This window comes from Anas acuta, chromosome 26 (genome assembly GCF_963932015.1).
Source record: "Anas acuta chromosome 26, bAnaAcu1.1, whole genome shotgun sequence".
Classification (NCBI taxonomy): domain Eukaryota; kingdom Metazoa; phylum Chordata; class Aves; order Anseriformes; family Anatidae; genus Anas; species Anas acuta.
Window position 1 is genome coordinate 2721980 of NC_089004.1, and position 20870 is coordinate 2742849.

Sequence of the window (20870 nt, forward strand, 5' to 3'; positions counted from 1 at the left end):
GGGTAGTGGGATTGAGGTTTTAGGGGCTGAAGTAGGGGCAGCTCCATGAGACAGAGAAAGTAAAGGGTCTGGTAGCAGAATTGTGAGAAACATCACAAGTCTGGGGCTTTGATGAGATCAGAGAAGAATGTTTCTGTTGCCAATATGATAATCTCCCATTTGAGTAAGTCCTGCATGTGGTCACTTGCTTGCCTTTACTGTCTTGGTCCATGTTTATCACCCTGTTGCAGAGAAATTTGGTGATTGTGCCAGACAAAGCATGAAGCAGCCTCATCCTGGGCTCATCTCAGCAACACACTGACTGTCACAGTTCGGGTATTACTGAGAGCCTTAGGAAAGTGATTTGTAGGTCATCTCAGCAAACAACTTCAAAATGTTCTGAATTCTAAGTCCTTTTGTACTCATGGTCTTACCCAGCAAAATAGCTGTTGCCAGTTCTAAGGTGTGTAACTTCTGCTGCTATTAACAGAAAATTAGCATCGCTGCACCTTTAAAACTGCTTTCTTAGAACCAAATATAATTGAAATCTTTGTGACAAGCTAATTCCTAAAAGCTAAACATATGTTGTGCTGCTTTACAGAACAAAAGAATGACTTCTGTGGTGGGAGAAATTAAGCACCTCCTTTTCAGGACCGAGTCATTAAACGTACATTAACAGGGGGTTGCCTGGCGTACTTCTCCTGTGTATTTATTGCTGATAGAAGCAGCTGGCTTCTCTAGGGGTATTGCTCTCCTTTCTTGTTTGCAAATTACTTAGCAAACTTTCCATCACAAAAGCACATATAGGGCTGGGGAAGTACACAGAAATATACAGATAGCCTGGTCCTAGAACTGTAAAGCTGATAAACCACTGAAAGAAATAATTGCAATACATCTGAGGAATTGTGTAAGTCAAGAAACAGAGGGACACAAATATGCTTCTCTACAGGCCAGTGATCCAAAAGTCAACATTGTTTAAAATCTGTTCTCACACCATGACACAATCCCAAATCCCTGTGGATGGCAAGATACATGGACAAAAACCACTATCACATTTGGCAGTAATTATTGTCCCCCTAGTGATCTCCAGTGAGACTAAGGGTGACTGATTCCTGCAATGGTGTTCCCCACTTATTGTGTGAGATGGTCCCTGGAGCCTAACAAAAAATCAGGCTAAGATTAAAACCAAAATGAACATTCAATAATAGGAAAAAAATATCCAGCTTGCGTAGAGAGGCAAGATCATCTTCCCTAGAAAAGCCACATGCTTCAGTCATGTCAGACTAGAGAACGTAGTGGTGATGTTCATACAAATTAATCTTATTTGACTTAGCACAGGCATGAACTTCACGATAAGAGAATAAGCTGCAAGGGCAAATAATCTAAAAAGATTTTCCATGTCTCATCCCTAAAATATGTCTTCTGTGGATAGCAGCAGACACATCTTTTTTCTGCAGTATCAAATCAAAAATCCTGACTATTCTGGAACTAGCTAAATTGTCACTGAGTTGGTGAATTTACAGCAAAGGGTAACACGAAATGGTTTGGGGAAATCTAAAGCAGCATAAGTGGCAATGTACGTTCCTAAAACTGAACAAGCATTAGTGCTTTGAGAATTGGACAAATCTCTGTTGTTGGTGAATACATTGATTTCCCCATAAACCGGAGTATCGTAGACTATCCCGAGTTGGAAGGGACCCACAAGGACCATTGAGTCCAACTCCTAATACTCCTTATCTGAAACTTGAAAGACGTAAAAAAAAAATGAAAACAAGGGACAGGAAAGGCAGTAACTATCAGCAAAACCTCTTTCTTGTAATGCTAAATGGCCTTCATTCATCCCATGTAAGATGTCAGAATTGCTTCACCCCCAAATGGATTTACACGCAGAGAATATAGAGAGAAGAACAGAAGGAAAAGTAAGACTGAGCAAACTTAATGAGATCCTAAAAGTAGGGGATTGTGCTCTAGCAGGAGAGGGTGTATTTAGCACAGTTTCATCTGCATGTACTAGGAATGGTATAATTGGAGAATATAATTCCCATGGGACCAGACCAAATTATGGAAGATAAACGCCCAAAAGTGGTTGTAAGAGCATATCTTCACTGGGGGAGGAACAGGACGTTTGCCAATAGTGGCAAATGACAGCTTATTGCCTTTCAAAAAACTCCATTGGGAAAAAAATAATAAAATTAAAATAAAATAAATAAAATAAGAACATTTCTGGAAGTAAGCATTGGACCTCAGAGTCTGGCAGGTGAGGGTGGGGAACGTCTTGGGAATCTCCTGTTCACCTAGGTCATCTCTGCTAGGGACACCACTCGTTTGCTCAGACAGCATTTCCTCTGGGACCTGGAAGAAGGTCATCACTGGACCTTAACTCCCTTGGTTTTGTCTTTTTAAAGGGAAGCCTGGGATAGTAACTCACCTGAAACACCGTTCGTTGATGTCTTCACTCCCATGACTTCAGTGGCAGGCTGTCCCACCCGTTTTTCCCTTCATAAAAAACATCTTACTGGAACATCCCAATCTTTATGGTAGTGTAGTTGAGGGCAGTGCTGGGGGGAATAATTACCTATATTTACACTCTTCTCATAATGTTCTGCATGCATCCATTTTTGGCCACTGTTTGAGAATAGGTATTGCACTATATGGACCCTTGACAGATGCCATGTGGCTGTGCTTACAAATAGGAACAGGCTTTAGTTATATCTTGTGAAATTAAACTGCTATCTAGCAGGGTCTTTCTACGGAACTGATAAGCAGAGTCTGGAGATTGATAAGTGGGAATTCAAGAGTTCAGAGTTTGTTTTAGAGATCAGTTTTGTGAATCCTTACAAGAGGTTTATCAGATCGTTAGTACCCAAGATAAATAGGCCCAAAATATCATGGAAGCAAGAGTTCAAGATGCATGCAAATAAGTCATTAAAATGTTTACTTCCACACTGACCAGAGAGGCAGTCGTTTTGAAAACAAACCATGAGTCAGAGACCTTCAGGACTACGTTAAGCACTTGGAGAAAAGAAATAGCTAAGCACTTTGCAAGAAGGACAATTTGAAGCAGTTACAAAGGTCATCAACTTCTAGTCCAAGGATGAACCTCCAGGTTCTCCATATCTCTCTAGAACAGTATTCCAGGGGCACCCTCAGTATGAGGGTGCTAGAAGACAGGGAAATAGCTCACCTGGTCCTGCTGGCCAGCAAGGATGCTGTTGAATGGGGATTTCACCATAATCACTGATCAGCGTCTCAGCATGACTCCACTGGCTGTTGTAGATGCTCTGAACAAAACCAGCTTATTTTGCATTGGTTAGGAGCTCAGATGATCTCTTTTACAGATAGCTGCGGGTAGTCAGCAGTTGCTGAGCAGCAATGCTACCTTTGCACCTGGCATTTGCCAAATGAATATCTGTAACAGCAAAGCTTTTACACAGAAATGTGTGTGTACTGGGTGTCCAGAACATCTAGAAAATAGTCTCTTGACTTCTTGTCTTCCTCCAGTCACTCCCTTTAAGGCTCAAGGTCTGCATTTGGATGTATTCTTGTGACTATATTCTGTCCTGCCTATTTTGAGGGCCAGTATCATGGAGGAGGTCTCTTATCTTGTGATCATTAGGTTTGTGGCTGGATAGTGAAATTGTGCTGCTCCTCGCTCTGAAACCACCAGGTGTAGACCCAATGTGATGTCTGGGGAAGTTGCTGTTCACCCTTCCGTAAAATACTGGGCTCCAGCCCTAATACTATCCTGCACAGTTGTACTTTGGCAGGGCAGGAGAGTGTTTTTTACTGAATGTTTTACTGTTTTGATTGAAACAGAGAAGAAATCATTTGTCTTTGGTCACTCACCTGACTTACATGTGGGACGTGATAAAAGTGTAAGCCATACTTTTATTAACAAAGTCTTATTACATCTTATTAACAAAGTTTATAAAAGCCATTACAAGTACATTACAAAATGTACTAATTTCTGAATGCACCTACTCAGTATCCTCCATGTGTTCTTACTGCACTAAGGAGAGCAGAGAAAACTTGCAAGAGATGTAAAGTGTTGGCATCTCTGTCCTCGCCAGGAGACTCAAACCAGTGGAGAAAGTCATTTGCTCAGTGCATATCCCAGCTTGACCCTTTTAGCTCAGACTCCTTTTTCCACTGAGTAGAGAATATCTTGGAAAGTAGTTCTCATGAGACAGCTACAGCACTGAAAATCTGTTTCCACCCAGCAGGAAGAAGCCTTAGGCTGTATCAGAGAGGGAAATAAAGGACTGATAGATAAGGAAAAGGGTCCCTGTGTTCTGGTAGCAGTTTCCCAGCCCAATCTTTTCCATCCATACACAAAGTAATCAACAAACTGGGAGAACCATTTGCTGGGCCACTGAGCATGCACCAGAGCAGAGTAGTTCCAAGGTCACAGCTCAGGGATGGTGCTAAGGAAGCTCAGTCACTGGTCAAGGGGTTTTTCCATCAAGAAATTGGCCCAAAGTGTTAAGCTGTAGTAAATTCTTCCTGAATTAATCCTTCTGGTCCTATCAGTACTTATTTCCCTAGGTTGTTGTCCTATTTGCCGGCAGACCTTTGTCCACTTGAGCAAAGGATGTTTAGGGGCTTTTTCTCCTATTGAGCCTGTGTGAATTTTGGACCTCTGCAAGCCCTCCTTAGCTCCTGCTTTCTGTCTGCTGTCCTTGGAACAGGAGGAGACTGGCTGCTCTTAAAGTGAGAACATGGTTCATGACCTGACCCTGGAGAGCTGAATGTGTAAGGGCCTTTGTTTCCTCAGACACACTAGGAGTCTATTCAGCTTTATCTTAGATCTATATCCTGCTGTTTGGAGAGATCTGAAGTCTCCCACCTTGGAAAGCTGCCTTCTAAGAGTATTTAAAAATGCTGATATAGTGCCAAGCAACTGACAGCAGTGTGGCAAACAAGACAAAGGGACTAATATTTTGCTTTCCTGTGAAGGCTCTGTGGTCTGAAGAGGGTAAAGAACAAGTGAAAACCATCTCAGAGTGGGTGGGTATAGCTCTGCAGCAACATGGGAAGGAAGGTTAGGTTAAGATGTGGGAAAATACAGATACTGCAGACCAGGTTCTGCTTTCATTTTACCATAACCTTTCTCCAGGAAGTTTTTAGCTTGATAAAGGAGACCTGTGCAGTTATACTGATGGAAATGCAGCACCACTTTCTGTAGTTCCCAAGGATCTGAGTGGGCAGTCAGGACTGATCCATTACCGCCCATGGAGATGATGTCGTTAATGCTATAGACAGTGAGTGCAGGACAGCAGGGAAGGTAACAAGTCTTTCATATCCACCTACACTGGCTGAAATTATCATTCATTTGCCTGGAGTGAGGATGAGGCCAGTGAGAAGGAAAACGTTTGAGCAGCCAGGGAATAACCCTGTGCAGACCAGGGCACCTCTGAGAATTACTCCAGCCCTGGCAGTACACTGATTTTCATTCAATTCTGTCTTCCTCTGATTTAAGGAATGGAAATAACACTTCTGAAAGCCAGTGACAACCGAAGCACACCGATTAACCATGACAGGGGAGACAAATCCTGGGCTGCAGTGCCTGTTTTCTGGAAAGCACGCGCTACACGTAGCCAAGGCTTCGTTAGCTGTGGGTCTTGCTGCTTGGCAGGAGAAGTGCTACTTGCAGGGCACTGCAGTTCTTACAGAAAGCAGCCCTTTGGTGACTGTGCAGAGTTTGCTGAAGAAGACTCAGAGACCTCTCTCTAGCTGGCTATTCCTTTTCCCACAGCTGGAGGACTGGGTAAATATCCATGTGCATATCCATGTGTTGAGGACACAGGGGTTAAGCATAACATAATAATATATGTTACAACATAACATGGTTAAGCAGGAAGCTCAGGGTAACTTTACTTAGTTTTTGTCTAGCATCGGTCTGCAAAACATTCTAAGCCCAAACATCACACGCTGTGCTGTCTGCCCTCTTCTACCTTTAACAATGAGAACATTTCTGCTGGGGTCACACTAGACATCTGACAATAACTGGCAGACTGAGCCCATTTTGGCTGCTTGCTCAGCTAGCGGGCAACAATTCAGTGCTTCAGGCTGTATTTCCCAGGCTGCTTACAGGAACAACCGGACTCCACTTGTGTTCTGTCCCCACCAGCAGACTGGCACCCTGAGCCTGTGGGCAAGTTTGTGCTGTGGTTTGTCTCTCAGTGCTTGCTTATGCTTTAGACTCCATTGTGGATCTGGGAGAAAGGCTTCTCTTACTAACAGCCCTGCATTTTCACATCTCATGTCTGTAGTTCTGCTCTTCTGAAGTGTTTTCTTTTTTTTTTTTTTTCTTGGCATCTCCCAGTTCTCAAATGTAGTCCCTGCCAGCAGGCAGGATTTAGTGCCATCAATTGAAATTCATGCTTACTTTGTCTGTGCTTATCTCTGTAATTCTATTGTTTATTTAAAGTGGACAAAGAAGACACAATGGCTGCGATTGCTTTTCCTTCTGTTCTTTCTTAGCATTACTCTTTTGTCCATATTCATTTTCATTTAAAAAAAAAAAAAATCTTTAGTATCTGAGGTCTTTTCAGACTCTTCCTTGCCTGCAGACACTCTCTTACTCCTGTGGCTCTAATACCCAAAGGAAAAGTCATAGAGTATAAGCACAGTCTCAGCATTATAACTATGCCTCTTCAGGACTGCGTCATGTCTGTATAAGACCACCTTGGTACTGCTGGCTAGCCAGAAGATAAAGTTGACAGTGAGCACAGCTAAAAAGTCTCTTGATTTTTAATTTAGGACTTTGAAATGGCTGCAGATGCTGATGACCAGTAATCATCAGAATGTTGTGGCAAGTTTACTGAACTTGAATGAGTTTTCCTCTAGTTTTCACCTTTCCATTCCTTGAAGCATTTCACCATGAAGCATGCTTGCTCTTTAACAACTAAATGACATGCCTTTTATCTATACCTTCTTGCTGATAAGAGCATTTGTTTCCAGCATGTGTTTTCCAGGATCAAGATAACTGCTACTTATGTCCCCAATTGTTTTTGTCACAGCTTTGCTGAAGATACTTTTTACTTACAAAACAGAATTCTACTTATTGAGGTCTTGTTTTGCAATCTAATTTCATTCACTCTCTAGGTAATTTACCTATAGGACTAGAAAGTCCTATATAAAATAAATAAATAAATAAATAAATAATCATCCATCCATCCATCCGTTCTGTATGTTGGGGACCTGAGGTCTGAAACTTAGGCTTTATAGGGCCTCCATCTGCTCAAAGAAAACTTTATCATCTGAGTTACTGACGTATGTCTACTTCCTACTGGAGATTTACAGTTGAGTGTCAGTGGCAATACAAGCTAGCTTTGTATTTTACCCAGACTAATGCAACCAGGAACTGTAGCCCGGGATGTTCCCCCACCTGCAGGGCACTGAAATCCAAGGCAACAGAATCAGTTCTTCATTCAAGGTCTCCTTTTATCTGCTAGTCACAGGAGAAGCAACAGATGCCCAGTCTCTTGGAAAAAGTAAGCATGTTCGAAGTCAAAATACAGATTTACTCTCCACCTTTGACCATAGTATGAAATTTCATGGTGTTGTAGCACAGCTCTTGATTCTGTGTTGGCAGGTTTGGTGAAGGAGGCTCTGCAGAGCAGGGGACAAATGCAACACAAGTAGAAAAACAGTTGCCACAGTTTCTGCACAGCTCATTGTGTGCTCTGGGAATACTGGAACTGGGAAGGAAAGCAGCACCCTTCATTGACCAGAAAGTCATTCAGTGTTTGTGCTGCTCAGAGGTCTTCTAGTCACCATGGAAAGCAGAAGCTAAGATTGCTTTTACATGGAAATAACAGTGTTCAGTAGAGGGTTCCTTAGAGTTTACTCTTAGGCCAACTCAGTGGTTTTGTCGTTATTGTAAACTCTGCCCAGTTCCATTTTCCCTGTGAAAACATTATATTTCTTCCACTTGGAAAGAGACACCTGCAGCGTATCTGCTACACATCTGCTGCATATCTGCTGCATGTCTGCTGCACATCTGCTGTACATGTCCTGCTGGGTCTCTGTTTTCTGTCTGCTGTGCTCTGGATTTGCTGGGTGTGTGCTGCACATCATCATTGTGACTGCTGTACATCCACTATGTTTCTGTTATGTCTGCTGTGCATCCAGTGTATGTCTGCTGGGTCTACTTTATGTTTGCTGTGTGTTTTCTGAATGCATGTTGTATGTTTGCTTCATGATTGCTACATGTCTTCTGTGTAACTCCTGTACATCAGCTGCAGTCATGCCAGAGGTGAAAAACTTGTGTATGCCTACGCAGCTTATTCAGGGCATTCTAGGATCCACCAGCCTCTCCCAGCCAGGAATCTGTTGCCCTAAACCACTGCAAGTTCTTGCCAAAATACAGACTGGAATCTGGCAAAGGGACTGACTCTACAGAGTGCTTCTGGTATTGGCTGTTGTGCCCAAGGTACACAGCCAACCCAGCACCCTCTGCCTTCCCACTCTTGGCTCACTGCAGAACCTTAAGAAAGGAAACCAGAGGAAGAAAATATTCAAAAAATCCCCACCACTTAGGCAAAACTTTGATGCAGAAGCAAAAGGAAGTTCAGGAAAACAGACTGATTGTACACCTACTATCACAGACACCTCGGGATCTGAGGAAGAACAAGCAAGACAAGTTCTGAAGTAGGCACATCATGGCATGGGAGGGAAGTAAAGACATCCATGGTTAAAACAGTCTCTACAAGGGCACAGGCAAGGTTTGGGATGCTGTTTTAAAGGAATGAAGGGAAGATGAAACAGTAACTGTTTTATGTGTTTCCCTTGCTGGTGGCAGAATACCAGAGGGTCCATTTTGACATCTAAATTCACATCAGGAGCAATGTGTGCTATTTTTTAAGGGTACAAGAAGAACAGAATGGAGGTCTGTACTCAGCTGGATCATGCTGTGAAATCAGGCAGTTTAATAAACACCCAAAAAAGGAGGGAGGGGGGGAGGAGCTTCGTGAGAACAAGCTAGATCTGACCAGAAACTAATGTTTGAGATGCTTAACTTGTTTAGAAACAGCTAGAGAGGTATTGTTTTATGAGAGTTTATGAGAGTTGTTCCTGCAAGGTGATTGGAGATATTGAGCTGCTAACTTTTTCTTTTTTTTTCCTGAAAGCCATTTTTGGAATTTCATTTTTTCTGTGGCTCTTCACTGAGTCACTTCAAAGAACATATTGGCATGTGAGGTACTGTGGCCTCCCTGGGAGGTGGAAGCAGATGCTCAGATTGTTTTAGATCTTGAAATCCTTTCATCTATAAAGGTCACTTTTTTTTTTCTTTTTTTTTTTTTTTCTTTTTTTTTTTTCCTTCTAGATGTAGCCAAAGAGTATACAAACTACATAAGAGTTTAGCAGCGGTTTGGTTTTGATGGGCAGTTGGGGTTCAGTTTTTCAGTTTGCTGAAACGATGAAACATGAGCAAAGAAAGCCTTGTTTTCTGGCTTTTAATGTAGATGTTCTGATTCCGATCTGAAAGTACCAGTCCCAGGAATACCCAGGGTGAAGCCAGCTCTCAACTAAGGCTCTGTAAAGGGCTTGTTCCCAGGTGTGATTTCCTCACAGCTGCCATCTGCAGCAACACAAACCAGTAGCAGAGGTGTTAGAAACCACCAGGGAAATAAAAAGAGACTGTTCTGTGGAAAATGAAATGAATTTGCTGATCTAGCTGAGGAAAATGGTCATATTTTCAGAATAAAAATAAAAAATAAACAAAGCAGCCAATGCTTTTGTATAAGTTTTTTTTTTTTTTAAATCAGATACTGTTTTTTTTTGCTACAGTCTGCTACATCCATACATTTGCTCCCACACTGAGTAGCCATATAACTAGAGATATTTCTACCGGTAGCTGAGATATGCACATAGCTGTGGAAGTGTATTTCACAATGAAATGGGTTACAGTGAACATAGACTTACAGAATGTCTGAGATGGGAAAGGACCTCCCCTTCTCAAGCAGGTCCATCCAGAGCAGGTTGCCCTGGCCCATGTGCAGATGGCTTTTGAGGATCTCCAAGGAGGAAGACTCCACATCCTGCCCAGTGTACAGTCGCCCACACCATGATGATGTGTTTCCTAATGCTCAGATGGAAACTCTGGTGTTTCAGATACATCCCAAACTACATAGCAGAAACTTCCTAATCTGATTCGTTCACATAAAGCCACCCTCTCTGTGCAATGATGGTGATAGTTACAGATTGTCAATAACCAGCCCCAAGCAAACTGCTGAAGTGGTTGACATAAAATGTAATCAATAAAAATTAGAATGAGGATAGCATAATGAATAACAAACGATTTAAAGTTGGGTCCATGGATCCTGATAAACTAGTTTGATATTTTCCTTCCCTTGTCAAAGAGAAAATGAAAGGGTGATAGAGCCTACATTGGTCTATTTGGAAGTGACTTCGCTCAATCCAGCAGTCAAAGATATAACAAGATCCAATGCCTAAAACTAAAAGCTAGTTAAACTCAGACCCTGAATAAAGCCATTTTAACAATGAGGATTACTGCAAACTGGAAAACTACCGAAGTGTATTTTTCACTCTTTATTTCAGTTCAAATTCTCATGCTTCTCTAAAAGATGTGATCCCTCAGGGACTGCACAACACATTGGAGGATTGCTGGCCAGTGTCCAGCCAAGGTTTGAACACTGTCTACACTTATGTCTCTACTGCCATCCCTCATGTTTGGTCCTTCGGTAGAGCCCTAGCATCTCTGCAAGGGGCTGCGTTCTCAAGACTCCACACTTGACAGTGTCACAAGACTATGGGTATCACATGGGTTTGTGGCTTTCTTGTTTTCTTTTGGGAAATTTTCATTGAAAGTCTGTTATTTCATTTACAGATGTGTAGCATGGCACAACGTTGTAAATGCCATGCTGAATTATATGCTTGGGCTGGTTTTCTAGCTTTCTTTGATGCATAACACTGATTTTTTTTTAAAAAAAAAAAAAGGGGAAGATGAAGAAAACTATATCCAGCCTGTCTGATTGATGGTTTGGAATGTGCATGACTTTGCCACTCAGAAAGGAAGAGCGGGACTTTATCTAACATAAACAGGGCTGATGAGATATGTGCACAAGAAACAGATGCCCTTGCCCTGTTCAGGTTATCAAAATACCCAGTTGCCTGTGATTTCTAGGGTTGTCTGGTGTCTAGGTCTTGTTGTTCCTATGTGGAAATGTGGGTCTCCAACTGGATGTGTCTAACTTTGTGGATATGGCCCCATTCCTATACTGGGAGCCTACATACATGCTCTGGGTTAGTATAATGGTGGACTTGACTGTGCCTCAGTTTCTCACCCCTCCATAGTCCTAATAGGGTCACTCTAAGCCTTTGGGGCTCTGTTTTTGTCTGGCATCTTGGAGTTGCAGGAGTGGATCTGGTGTCAGCTGCTATGGTTGCAGCAAACAAACCCCCTCACCATGAGCAATTTACAGAAGAACGTGCAAAGAGACATTTACTCCACATGCTAATGAGTCCATACTCATTAGATACTGAGCCACATAAGCTTGACCTCTCCGGACAGCCTGATGGACTTCAGGCAGCTCCTGCAGAGTCTCTTTTGTGTCTCTCAGTTTGGAGGAGGCACTTGGTGTTGGACACAAGGAGGTGACAGCTGTACATTTTGTGCAAGCCATCAGATCAGCAGGAAGCTCATGTTCCTTAGAAGCTCATCTTCCTTAGAAGATTTCTTCCCTTCCTTAGAAGGAAATTTGTCCCTCAGAGGGTGCTGAGGCACTGGAACAGGCTGCCCAGAGAGGTTGTGGATGCCCCATCCCTGGAGTTGTTCAAGGCCAGGTTAGATGAGGCCCTGAGCAACCTGATCTGGTGGGTGGCAGCCCTGCCTGTGGCAGGGGCGTTGGAACAGGATGATCTCTGTCCAACCTTTCCAACCCAGGCCATTCTATGATTCTATGAAGCCAGTGGTTGTCAGAAAGAGTTCCTTCTGTGCAGCTTGAGCTCTGAGCTCCATGATCCTAGCACAGCGCATTATAGCTGAAACGACAGCAGTCATATGTGCCCTCAGTTCCCTTCACTCAAATGCGTAGCTAATTGGGGCTTTCGGCACAGGGCGGTCAGGAGTCAGTTATTAAAGTAATGTATGTTGACTCCATTTGGTGGGAATTAAACATGGCTTGTTTAAGCTCAGAGTGAGGGAATGGAGTTTGGCAGAGAAATGTCATGCAAGAGACTACTCAAGAGCTCTCATACAGAGATAATAAGTGCTGAATATCCAATGGCACTGTACAGAAACAGAGGAAAAATTGTTTTTAATTTTCAGACCCAATGTCTGTGGCTCGAGGTTCCACTCCTACTGCTGCCCTGGCTGGAAGACGCTGCCCGGAGGGAACCAGTGCATTGTCCGTGAGTATCAGTTTTCCTGTTAAGGGCACCAAGGGAGCTAACTGCCATGTGGGAAGGAATACACATCTCACGCTTCAGCATATGACAAAACATCTCATAATCCACTGGGAAAGGAGCAGTGATTGTTGGGAGTTCTCATCTCTGCTCGCCTTGATTAAAACAGGGTTGCTGCAATTGGTCCCATTTAATGCATGGCCTTTTGTCTTCTGCCAAATTGCCACTTTGTTCCTTGTTGCTTGACAATTTGTGTGCCTGCTTAGAAGATTAGCCTCAAAGGAACACTTTTAGTGACTCCAGAAAAGTAATTTTAGAGCTCTTTAGTTAGATGAAATAATTTAGCTGCTCAGACAAGATCTAGATGGTGCCATTGGAAGCATGTCGTCATGGGAAAGGGTCCACAAGCAGGAATTTGTGTTTTTCTTTCAGTGTCCTCTTTCTAAAGGAGAATGCTGATTTATATAGATCACATCTCTGTTTTTGCAGATAGCTTTGCTATTTGGAGTAGGTCATTGTTATATACTTAAGTGCTGATATACACCTATAAAATCCATTAAGGGGCTTAGGATCTATGGCTCATTTCTGTAGGGTAAAGGCATAAGCTATGGAGAGATGGAGGAGTCTGCCCTTGGGAAGATGTTCCCATGGGAATTGCAAATCATCTCAGGGGTAAATAAATGAGATTCTTACTGGAGACGATAGGTGTAATTGTACTGGCATTTGGTCATGCTTCATGCTGAAACATAGCAAACACACGCTGTAAATGCATAGTGTCCTGAATATATTAACTGTATCCTGGACACACCAAATAGCAGATAGCACTGTAGGATGCTTATATCTCCCTGTACTTTAGCTTTCTGAAGGAATCTTCTGCATTAGAGCACAGTTGGAATGGCTTTCTGCAAAACTTCCTAAAAATAATTAACAGTGGGAGGTTTCAAGTTGAGGAAAAAAATAGGGTCATCTTGCAGAATCTCTGACATAATACAGGTTACATATTCCAGAAGATACTCCACCTTCAGAGATGAAACTGCAACTTAGAAAGAAGTCATCTTAGTGAGAATTGCCTCATGTTTCCTAATACCAGTATTTCCTAATGTCAGGGATCTCAGATGCAAAAAACTGAGCCCAGAGCCACAAATATTCTCCTCTTAAAGGAAATACTTTCAAGTGTATTGTGAGTGATGGGAACAGTTTATGCATCCTTGTGCACAGTGAGTAACCAGTGCCAGTGTCTGAATGCCTGCATTGGGCATTCTACTCACTAAAAAAACAAAAGTGAATAATGACTCAGGAGTTAAATGCATTTGACTTCACCCCTGGTGGTGGTAAGATACAGAGTTATGCATCCTCTTTTTTCCTTATGGAAAGAGACAAGCAAACTCAAAAAATCCTCTTTACTTTAGGAAATCCACTGCCCTGTAGGCACTGGACGCCCCGTGAAGTATTCAAGTCTTCAGTTTAATGCTGGTTCAGTTCACTGCTGGTTGCAGTGAAGGGTTAAGGAACTTACAACCAAATGGCTGCTCTGTGGCATGCAGGGTTAGCAACATTCAGGGTTGTCTGCTGACTTTTCTCATAGCTGTAAAACATGCCATCTGGGCTGGAGGTCCTCGGGGAACTGTGCCTTATAATTGTATTTATAAAAAACACAGAGATGAGATAGTTTCACGAGACTCTAATGAAATCTGTGCTTACACAGGTGGAACAATACTGTCAGCTCTTGGCTCTCATGGTACAGGAAGGGAAAGAGATTAGCAGGGGTCCCAGACAAGAAAGGATAGATTGATATGAAGGCATCCTGCTGATGCATCTCTGGCTGACTCAGGCTCAGCCCCTCATTCAACAGGAGTTGCATCTCAGTAACAGTCATTTAGCTCAGTGCCAAACTACGGACTGCAAAATGCTGCATGGAAATACCCCCACCAAAAAAAAAAAAATATATATATAAGGAAACCTGTTTCAGTATGAATGTCACTTGTCTCTGATAAGAAACATTTTTAGCAGGTAAAAATAGTGAAAGGTGCCACATTTTCCCCATCCTCTGCTGAGTGAAATAGAAATAAGGTAAAGGGTCCAGCCAAAGTGTGTGATAAAAGGAAGATTTCTCCAGGAATTCATGCCCTGGGAATGAGGGAGTCCTTCTTTCTGTTGCTCTGCCGACAGCAGAGTCCTCAGGAGGTGGCACAGCTTCCTCCTCAGTTTCTTCTTCTTAAAGCAAGGTGAATTCACACCCTTTTGGCAGCCAAATATGAGCCTGTGAGGAAGTTCACAGACTAGCACCTTGTGCTAATCACTGTCTCCTTCTCTTCCTCCAGCAATTTGCAGGAATTCTTGTGGTGATGGATTTTGTTCGAGGCCAAACATGTGTACGTGCTCCAATGGACAACTTTCTCCTAACTGTGGCTCAGCTGGAGGTAAGAAGACATTGCTAGTGATTGTCCTCCCTCTGAATTAGTTATATGCTCTCTTAAAATTTTCCCAGTCACAATGGGCAACAAGGTTGTAACCTGATTTATTTTTTTGTTTGTTTGTTTTTTGTGATTTCTACTACTTTGGTATAAAAAATCATACAGGATACAGAAATTGAATTTCCCAGCAGCAAATAGCAACACTGCTGCCAAAGAGTCCATCCACTCCTGGCTGTTCCTTGAAATTGAATTAAATCTGTCACTGCTTTTGTTAACCAAATAATTATTTTTTCCAATGCTAAGTGTATTAAGTTTTGGTAGGCTGTGATTTGAACATCAGAGAGAATTGCCCAGTGTTTTTAGAGAACTGCAGTGACACAATGGAGTATGCACTGGGGGAGCTGGGCTGATTTAGTTGAAGAGGAGTCAGTGAGGGATCCAGTCATAGTCTTAATTACTGGAAGTGCAGCTACAAAGGCAGTGGAGCCAAACCCCTCTCAGTAGTGGCAGGCAAGATAACAGAAGTGTCTGGCCATAGGTTGCAGCTTGGGATGTTCAGGTTGTACACAAAGAGAAGTTTCTTACGCTGAAGGGTGGTGCAGTGCTGGAACAGGTCACCAGAGGTGTGGAAGATCTCCCTGCTTGGGCAGTTTCAAAGCTTGGCTAGACAAAGTCACAGCCATCCTGATCTGTGGGGAGGCTGAATGGGGACATCCAACAAGCCTTTGTACCCATTCATGAGTCTGTACATAATTGTATGAAAGAATGCCTTACACTGAGTCTTGAACTGGAATAGTTCACGTAGTTCTGCCTTTGCTGGTTACCTGCAGAAAGCTCCAGACACTTCTTTCTACTCACTAAACAGCAGAAAGAAGCAGTCAAAACTATTTGAATCCTTCACATAAGAGAGAAAACGGGTCTGGATATCAAGCTCTATTGCCCATACATGAGAGGAGCCAGTGAGGCCTGTAGGATCTCTGTGTGCAGCCCCTAACACTCCCTTCCCTCACTGCCCCAATCTCTCCCTGGGCAGACAAGGGGTATCTGTCTGAGAAGCATCACTGTGTGCAGGTTGGTTTGACAGCCTCAGAGCTTGTTGGGTGCAGATAATTGCACTCCTGCTGGCAAGACGAGGGCCACCACCAGCACAGAGACCACCCACCCAAGTCAGTGCAGACTATGCATAAGCAGATCTGCCTGAAAGGGCTTCATTTGTTTCTCAAATTCTCGTGAATCGGGGCTGGCCTGCACTCCAGATCTCCAGATGTGGGCAGGGATATTGGGTGACCATTTGCACCTGAATGTATAAGTGGTCTGTCCATACATACATGATGAGAGTACTCAAAAACACCAGCCAAAGAAACAGACAAAAACCTGCAAGCAAAGGAGCAGAGCTGTGTCTCTGTTCAGAGCTGTGTATTGTTTTGAGAAGGATGATTTTGCCAGGACAATGCAAGATGCAGATTTTAATGGGATTTTATAACATCTTTTAAGATCTCGTGGCCATTTCTAGAGACAACCCAGAAATTTATTTCTCATTATTGCCCATCTGTAGGCAAACTATTGTTAACAAAGTGACTTGCAGGCATCTGACTGAAGGCCAGAGAACTAGACCCCTCAAACCTCAAAACCACATTCGGGGCGTGACTGAAAGAAGAAAATTCCCAGAATCTTGTTCCAAAGCGCCACGTTGTCCTACAACACTACAGATGTCCCCAGAAAGTGCACAGCGCTGAAGCCTATGCGTGCATAGCTCTGCAAACCTTCCCAAATGCTCTGCTGAATGGAAGGTGCTGGAGACACAAAAGTTTCTGGAGTGAGGGTCCATATGTTAGCAATCACAGAGGAATGCGAGGAATGCTGTAAGCAGTATATACATTTGGGCACAGACCTGGCATTCCTCTGAGCCTGGGGTGGATTTCAGCATGTGCTCCGGGTTGAGGGTGGGGGTGGAGGGGTAGGTTTCTCTGCAGAGGCTTCGTTAAATCTGGCATTCATTGTGGGGATGTTTAGATCTGCATTTATCATGAATGCTTCAGGGAGGTAAAACAGACAAATAGTGCATTCCAGAGGCAATAAAAGCCACTCGGCCTCTCTCTGTCATAACAAAAAGTTCAGTTTCTTACTTGGGAGAGTAAGGTATTTTAGGAGTAATTTGCAAGTGACTGTTTAGATAGTAGTAGTCAATAAGCAGACATAAAACCTGTCTGCAAACTCCACTGCTGATGGCTGGCAGAACAGCTGCAGACACCGATCCTTTAAAATAAAATGTAGAACTAATCCAATCCAATGGGAAAAGTTAACTAGGGAGAACTGTCATTCTTTTTCCTAGAACTTTGGTCTCTGCTTGGAAAATCCTGACAAAGAATAATAGGCCTTTAAATTCTTATTTGAAAGATTTTCCTCAGCACTCCAAATCTAGCAGACCCTTTGATGCTAGCCTTGGAGATAAGTGGAATGGTGGTGGGACCTCAGGGCATTTGGGACTACAGCAAAAGTAAGAAATGGGACCTAAGCAGGGCTAGAAATAGTATGTTTGCCAATTAGTTGGAAAATTTCTGGATGCGTGTCAAGGCTTTTCTTATGTGCAGAACCTGAACTACTAAAATTTCTTAACTTCACCAGATCTTACCCCCTGCTGAATGCCTTGAATGCAAGACTCAGGAGACTCTGTAGGGAAAAGCTCCGACAGACGGACAACTCTGACAGACAGACACTTCCTAGCTACTTCTTCCTACTGTCTCTGGGCAGCCCTCCCAGATTTGTTGTATGTAATTGCTTTCCCAGTGCTGATTAATTGTAGTGAGGGGTGTAGGGTAAGAATGTGCTGGAAACAGAGCCATTTCCCAGAGAGACTGGTCTCATGTCTGACAATCTGGGCAATGCTTTGAAGCCTCAAGCTCAGTTTCCTTAATGATTAAGCTTTCATCTAAATTTGGCCTGATCTCCAGCCACAGAGCCATAGGAATTGTAGACATCATGACTAATTCAAACCATACTAGAAATGCATGGATTAAACATACAGCACATGTGCTGAGCATGTTGAATGCAAAGCCCTGAGACTTCCCATTCCACTCCTTCTTCCTGTCAGGCTTTCTATGAACAAGGCGTGAACCATGTAATTATCCTTATTGGATACTTCTGACTTCTACTACCTTTTGGGCAGCCATTTCAATTATGCTAACCCTAACCCTTCTCTTTTGGAGCTGATGTTACATGTACAGAGAATACACAAGCCACATCTGAGTATCCACTCATGTATGCACTCTCCAGACCCAACTTCTTCAAGCTGCCAAATCACAGCTCTTCCTTTCCTGGCATGCAGGAGCTGTAGTGTACATGCTGCAAAACAGTTTTCACATAACTTACTACAACCTGAGGCACTTGCAGTTTGAATTGTCACATCTCACAAATGAAGACTGCATTGTTCATGCATTTAATTAAAGAAGGAAAGCTGTTTGACCTATTTGTAATTCAGTGTTTAGCAATAAACCACCCCTTTGAGGCTCTTTTATTTTAATACCACATCCTTAACTGTTGAATAGTGATGAAACAGTTAAAGCCAATACTAGCTTTGTGTCTACGTCAGTGTAAAACTGACTGACTCTTATTTATTACAATTGTTTTTCTACAGTGTTCACAATCAGTGTTCCATAATCTTACTGTAAAAACTGAACTCTAACATAGGAAGACTAGATAATACATGCTTTTTTTTCAGATTTGTTGAAACCTTGTTGTATGAGATGAATCTCATCAATAAGGCCACATAATCACTGTAAAAGGAAAAGAAATATCTTAAAAGTTGATGTTTTTCCTCCATGAAATAAATTATACCCCCAAAAACATCTCATAGGTCTTTTAACATGCTTCTAATAAGAAGATGTTTTAAAGATTGACAGCCCAGAATGTGAAAAGCATATTTTGAAAATGGAGCAAAAATCTAAAATAATAATAAAAATATATGAAAATACTTGAAATGCCATATCCTAAAAGAAAAAACCAAAATGTTTAGAATGATGGAGTCACCAAAGAAAGGGAAATATGCCCTTTCTCTCAGTCACATGAGCTATGGCAGGACATTCTGTAGAAAGGACAATGTCCTGCCTTGTCCTGTACAAAATGGACTTGAAGAATCACATCCCTTGAACTGCTCATAGTTTTACACTGCCTGTAAGACTCGTGGCTTTTCATTGTCTCAGCAGTTCAATACTACCAGGTACAGGAACAATAAAAATCCCTTCTGTCTAAGGGCTAAGGAACAGACTATGGTGTTTATAGTTGTAAGAAACTCCGGGATGATTATAGCTCAGTAAAAGTGCAAGCGTTTAACCACACTGTGGGCTCATATCCTGTCATGGGAATTCAAGTTAATTCATTGAACTTGAAAAAAAAAAAAAAAAAGGACATTTAATATCACCCTTAGTTTGTGCCCTGAGACATGAAGAAATTAAGTTTTGAACACCACTTATTTGTGAGGTATCCACCTCCTGTCACAGATGATTTTTTGCGTTGTCTTCTAATATTTCCCTGCTCTTCTCCACAGTCCAAACCTGCAATGTGAGGTGCATGAATGGTGGAAGCTGCAATGACGAATCTTGCCTCTGCCAGAAAGGTTATACCGGAACATACTGTGGACAGCGTAAGTACTTGCAACACATGTGGTACACCTTACACATACTGATGTATTTGCAGCTCAGACTTTGATGGCTTCGCTATATTCTCCTCTCCATTGGAATCTCAGCTTGCTGTCATTAGGAGACATGTTACGTTTGTTCTGCATGGCCAGGCTGGGAGAATTGATGCCAATGGTCTGTGCAACCACCCTTCTGGTTCTGCACAACTGCACCTCCAAACTTCTGTGTGGCATTTAAAAGACCCTACAGTGAACATACCCCACCAGTGCTGACCTTAGCATGCTGCTGATCTCAAAGTCAAGACTTGCCATGACCTGTACCTTTTTTCTGCGGAGTATGAAATGAGTTTTAGATTGAGGAAACTCACATCAAAGACAGTGAGGAAGTTGCCTTAGACTGCACATGTCCTGGCTCTCAGCATGAATCCCCATGCCAGGAAGAGCAGTTGCAGGCTTTGCTGATCATCCCCTGTTTTCCTACAGTGGACCATGCTAGTAGAAATTTGGTATTGTTTTTCTGTAAATATTTTTAGAAAAACACCTCGAGTATTGTGTTCAGTTTTGGGCCCCTCACTACAAGAAGGACATTGAGGCCCTGGAGCATGTCCAGAGAAGGGCTACGAAGCTGGTGAAGGGCCTGGGACACAAGTCCTGTGAGGAGCAGCTGAGGGAACTGGGGGTGTTTAGTCGGGGGAAGAGGAGGCTCAGGGGAGACCTCATTGCTCTCTGCAACTACCTGAAAGGAAGGTGTGGGGAGCTGGGGGTCGGCCTCTTCTCACTGATAACTAGTGATAGGACTATAGAGAATGGCCTTCAGTTGTGCCAGGGGAGGTTTAGGTTGGAAATTAGGAGAAATTTCTTCTCAGAAAGAACAGTCAGGCATTGGAATGGGTTGCCCAGGGAGGTGGTGGAGTCACCGTCCCTGGGGGTGTTCAAAGAAAGGTTGGACGTGGTGCTTGGAGACATGGTTTAGTGGGTGACGTTGGTGGTAGGGGGATGGTTGGACTAGATGTCCTTGGAGGTCCTTTTCAACTTTAACAATACTATGATTCTATGATATTTTTTTTCTAAAACTTTCCAAAAAGTTCAACTGAAGGCAGACACACCATATGGAAAATTTCATTCTGAATAGCTAAAGCTTGGGAAAGTTATAAGTAAGTGCAAATCAGGCTTTATGATGGAGAAGACTAGGCAACTTTTAATATGTGTTGCTACCAGCTCCACCTATAATATCCTCAACAGAGTTTTCATAATGATTCAGATGTGGGCAAGACATCACTGAGAGGGTGGAGAACAATGGAGAGTCCCATTGGCAGCATTCCAGCAAAGCAGATTTCAGCTTATTCAGTTCTAAAATGGGTGTAACCTTTGAAGGCTATGATATGCAGCAGCACCTGGCCTCTCAGCCACTCAGCTGTAATATAATAATGTCACCCTTCAAGTGAGATTATAGTCTTCTGATCCTCAATGTG

The 20870-nt window shown here is 42.7% G+C and overlaps 1 protein-coding gene across 6 annotated transcripts in view; it reads left to right on the forward strand.

Moving 5' to 3' along the window:
• Window positions 1-20870, forward strand: part of LOC137844827 (fibrillin-2-like) — a 116884-nt gene that overhangs the window by 13092 nt on the left and 82922 nt on the right. For all 6 annotated transcript variants that reach the window (XM_068661451.1, XM_068661449.1, XM_068661448.1 and 3 more), the window contains 3 exons: window positions 12275-12357; window positions 14673-14771; window positions 19309-19404. In XM_068661451.1, the coding sequence (XP_068517552.1) occupies window positions 12275-12357; window positions 14673-14771; window positions 19309-19404 (278 nt within the window). The remainder of the gene's footprint in view (window positions 1-12274; window positions 12358-14672; window positions 14772-19308; window positions 19405-20870) is intronic.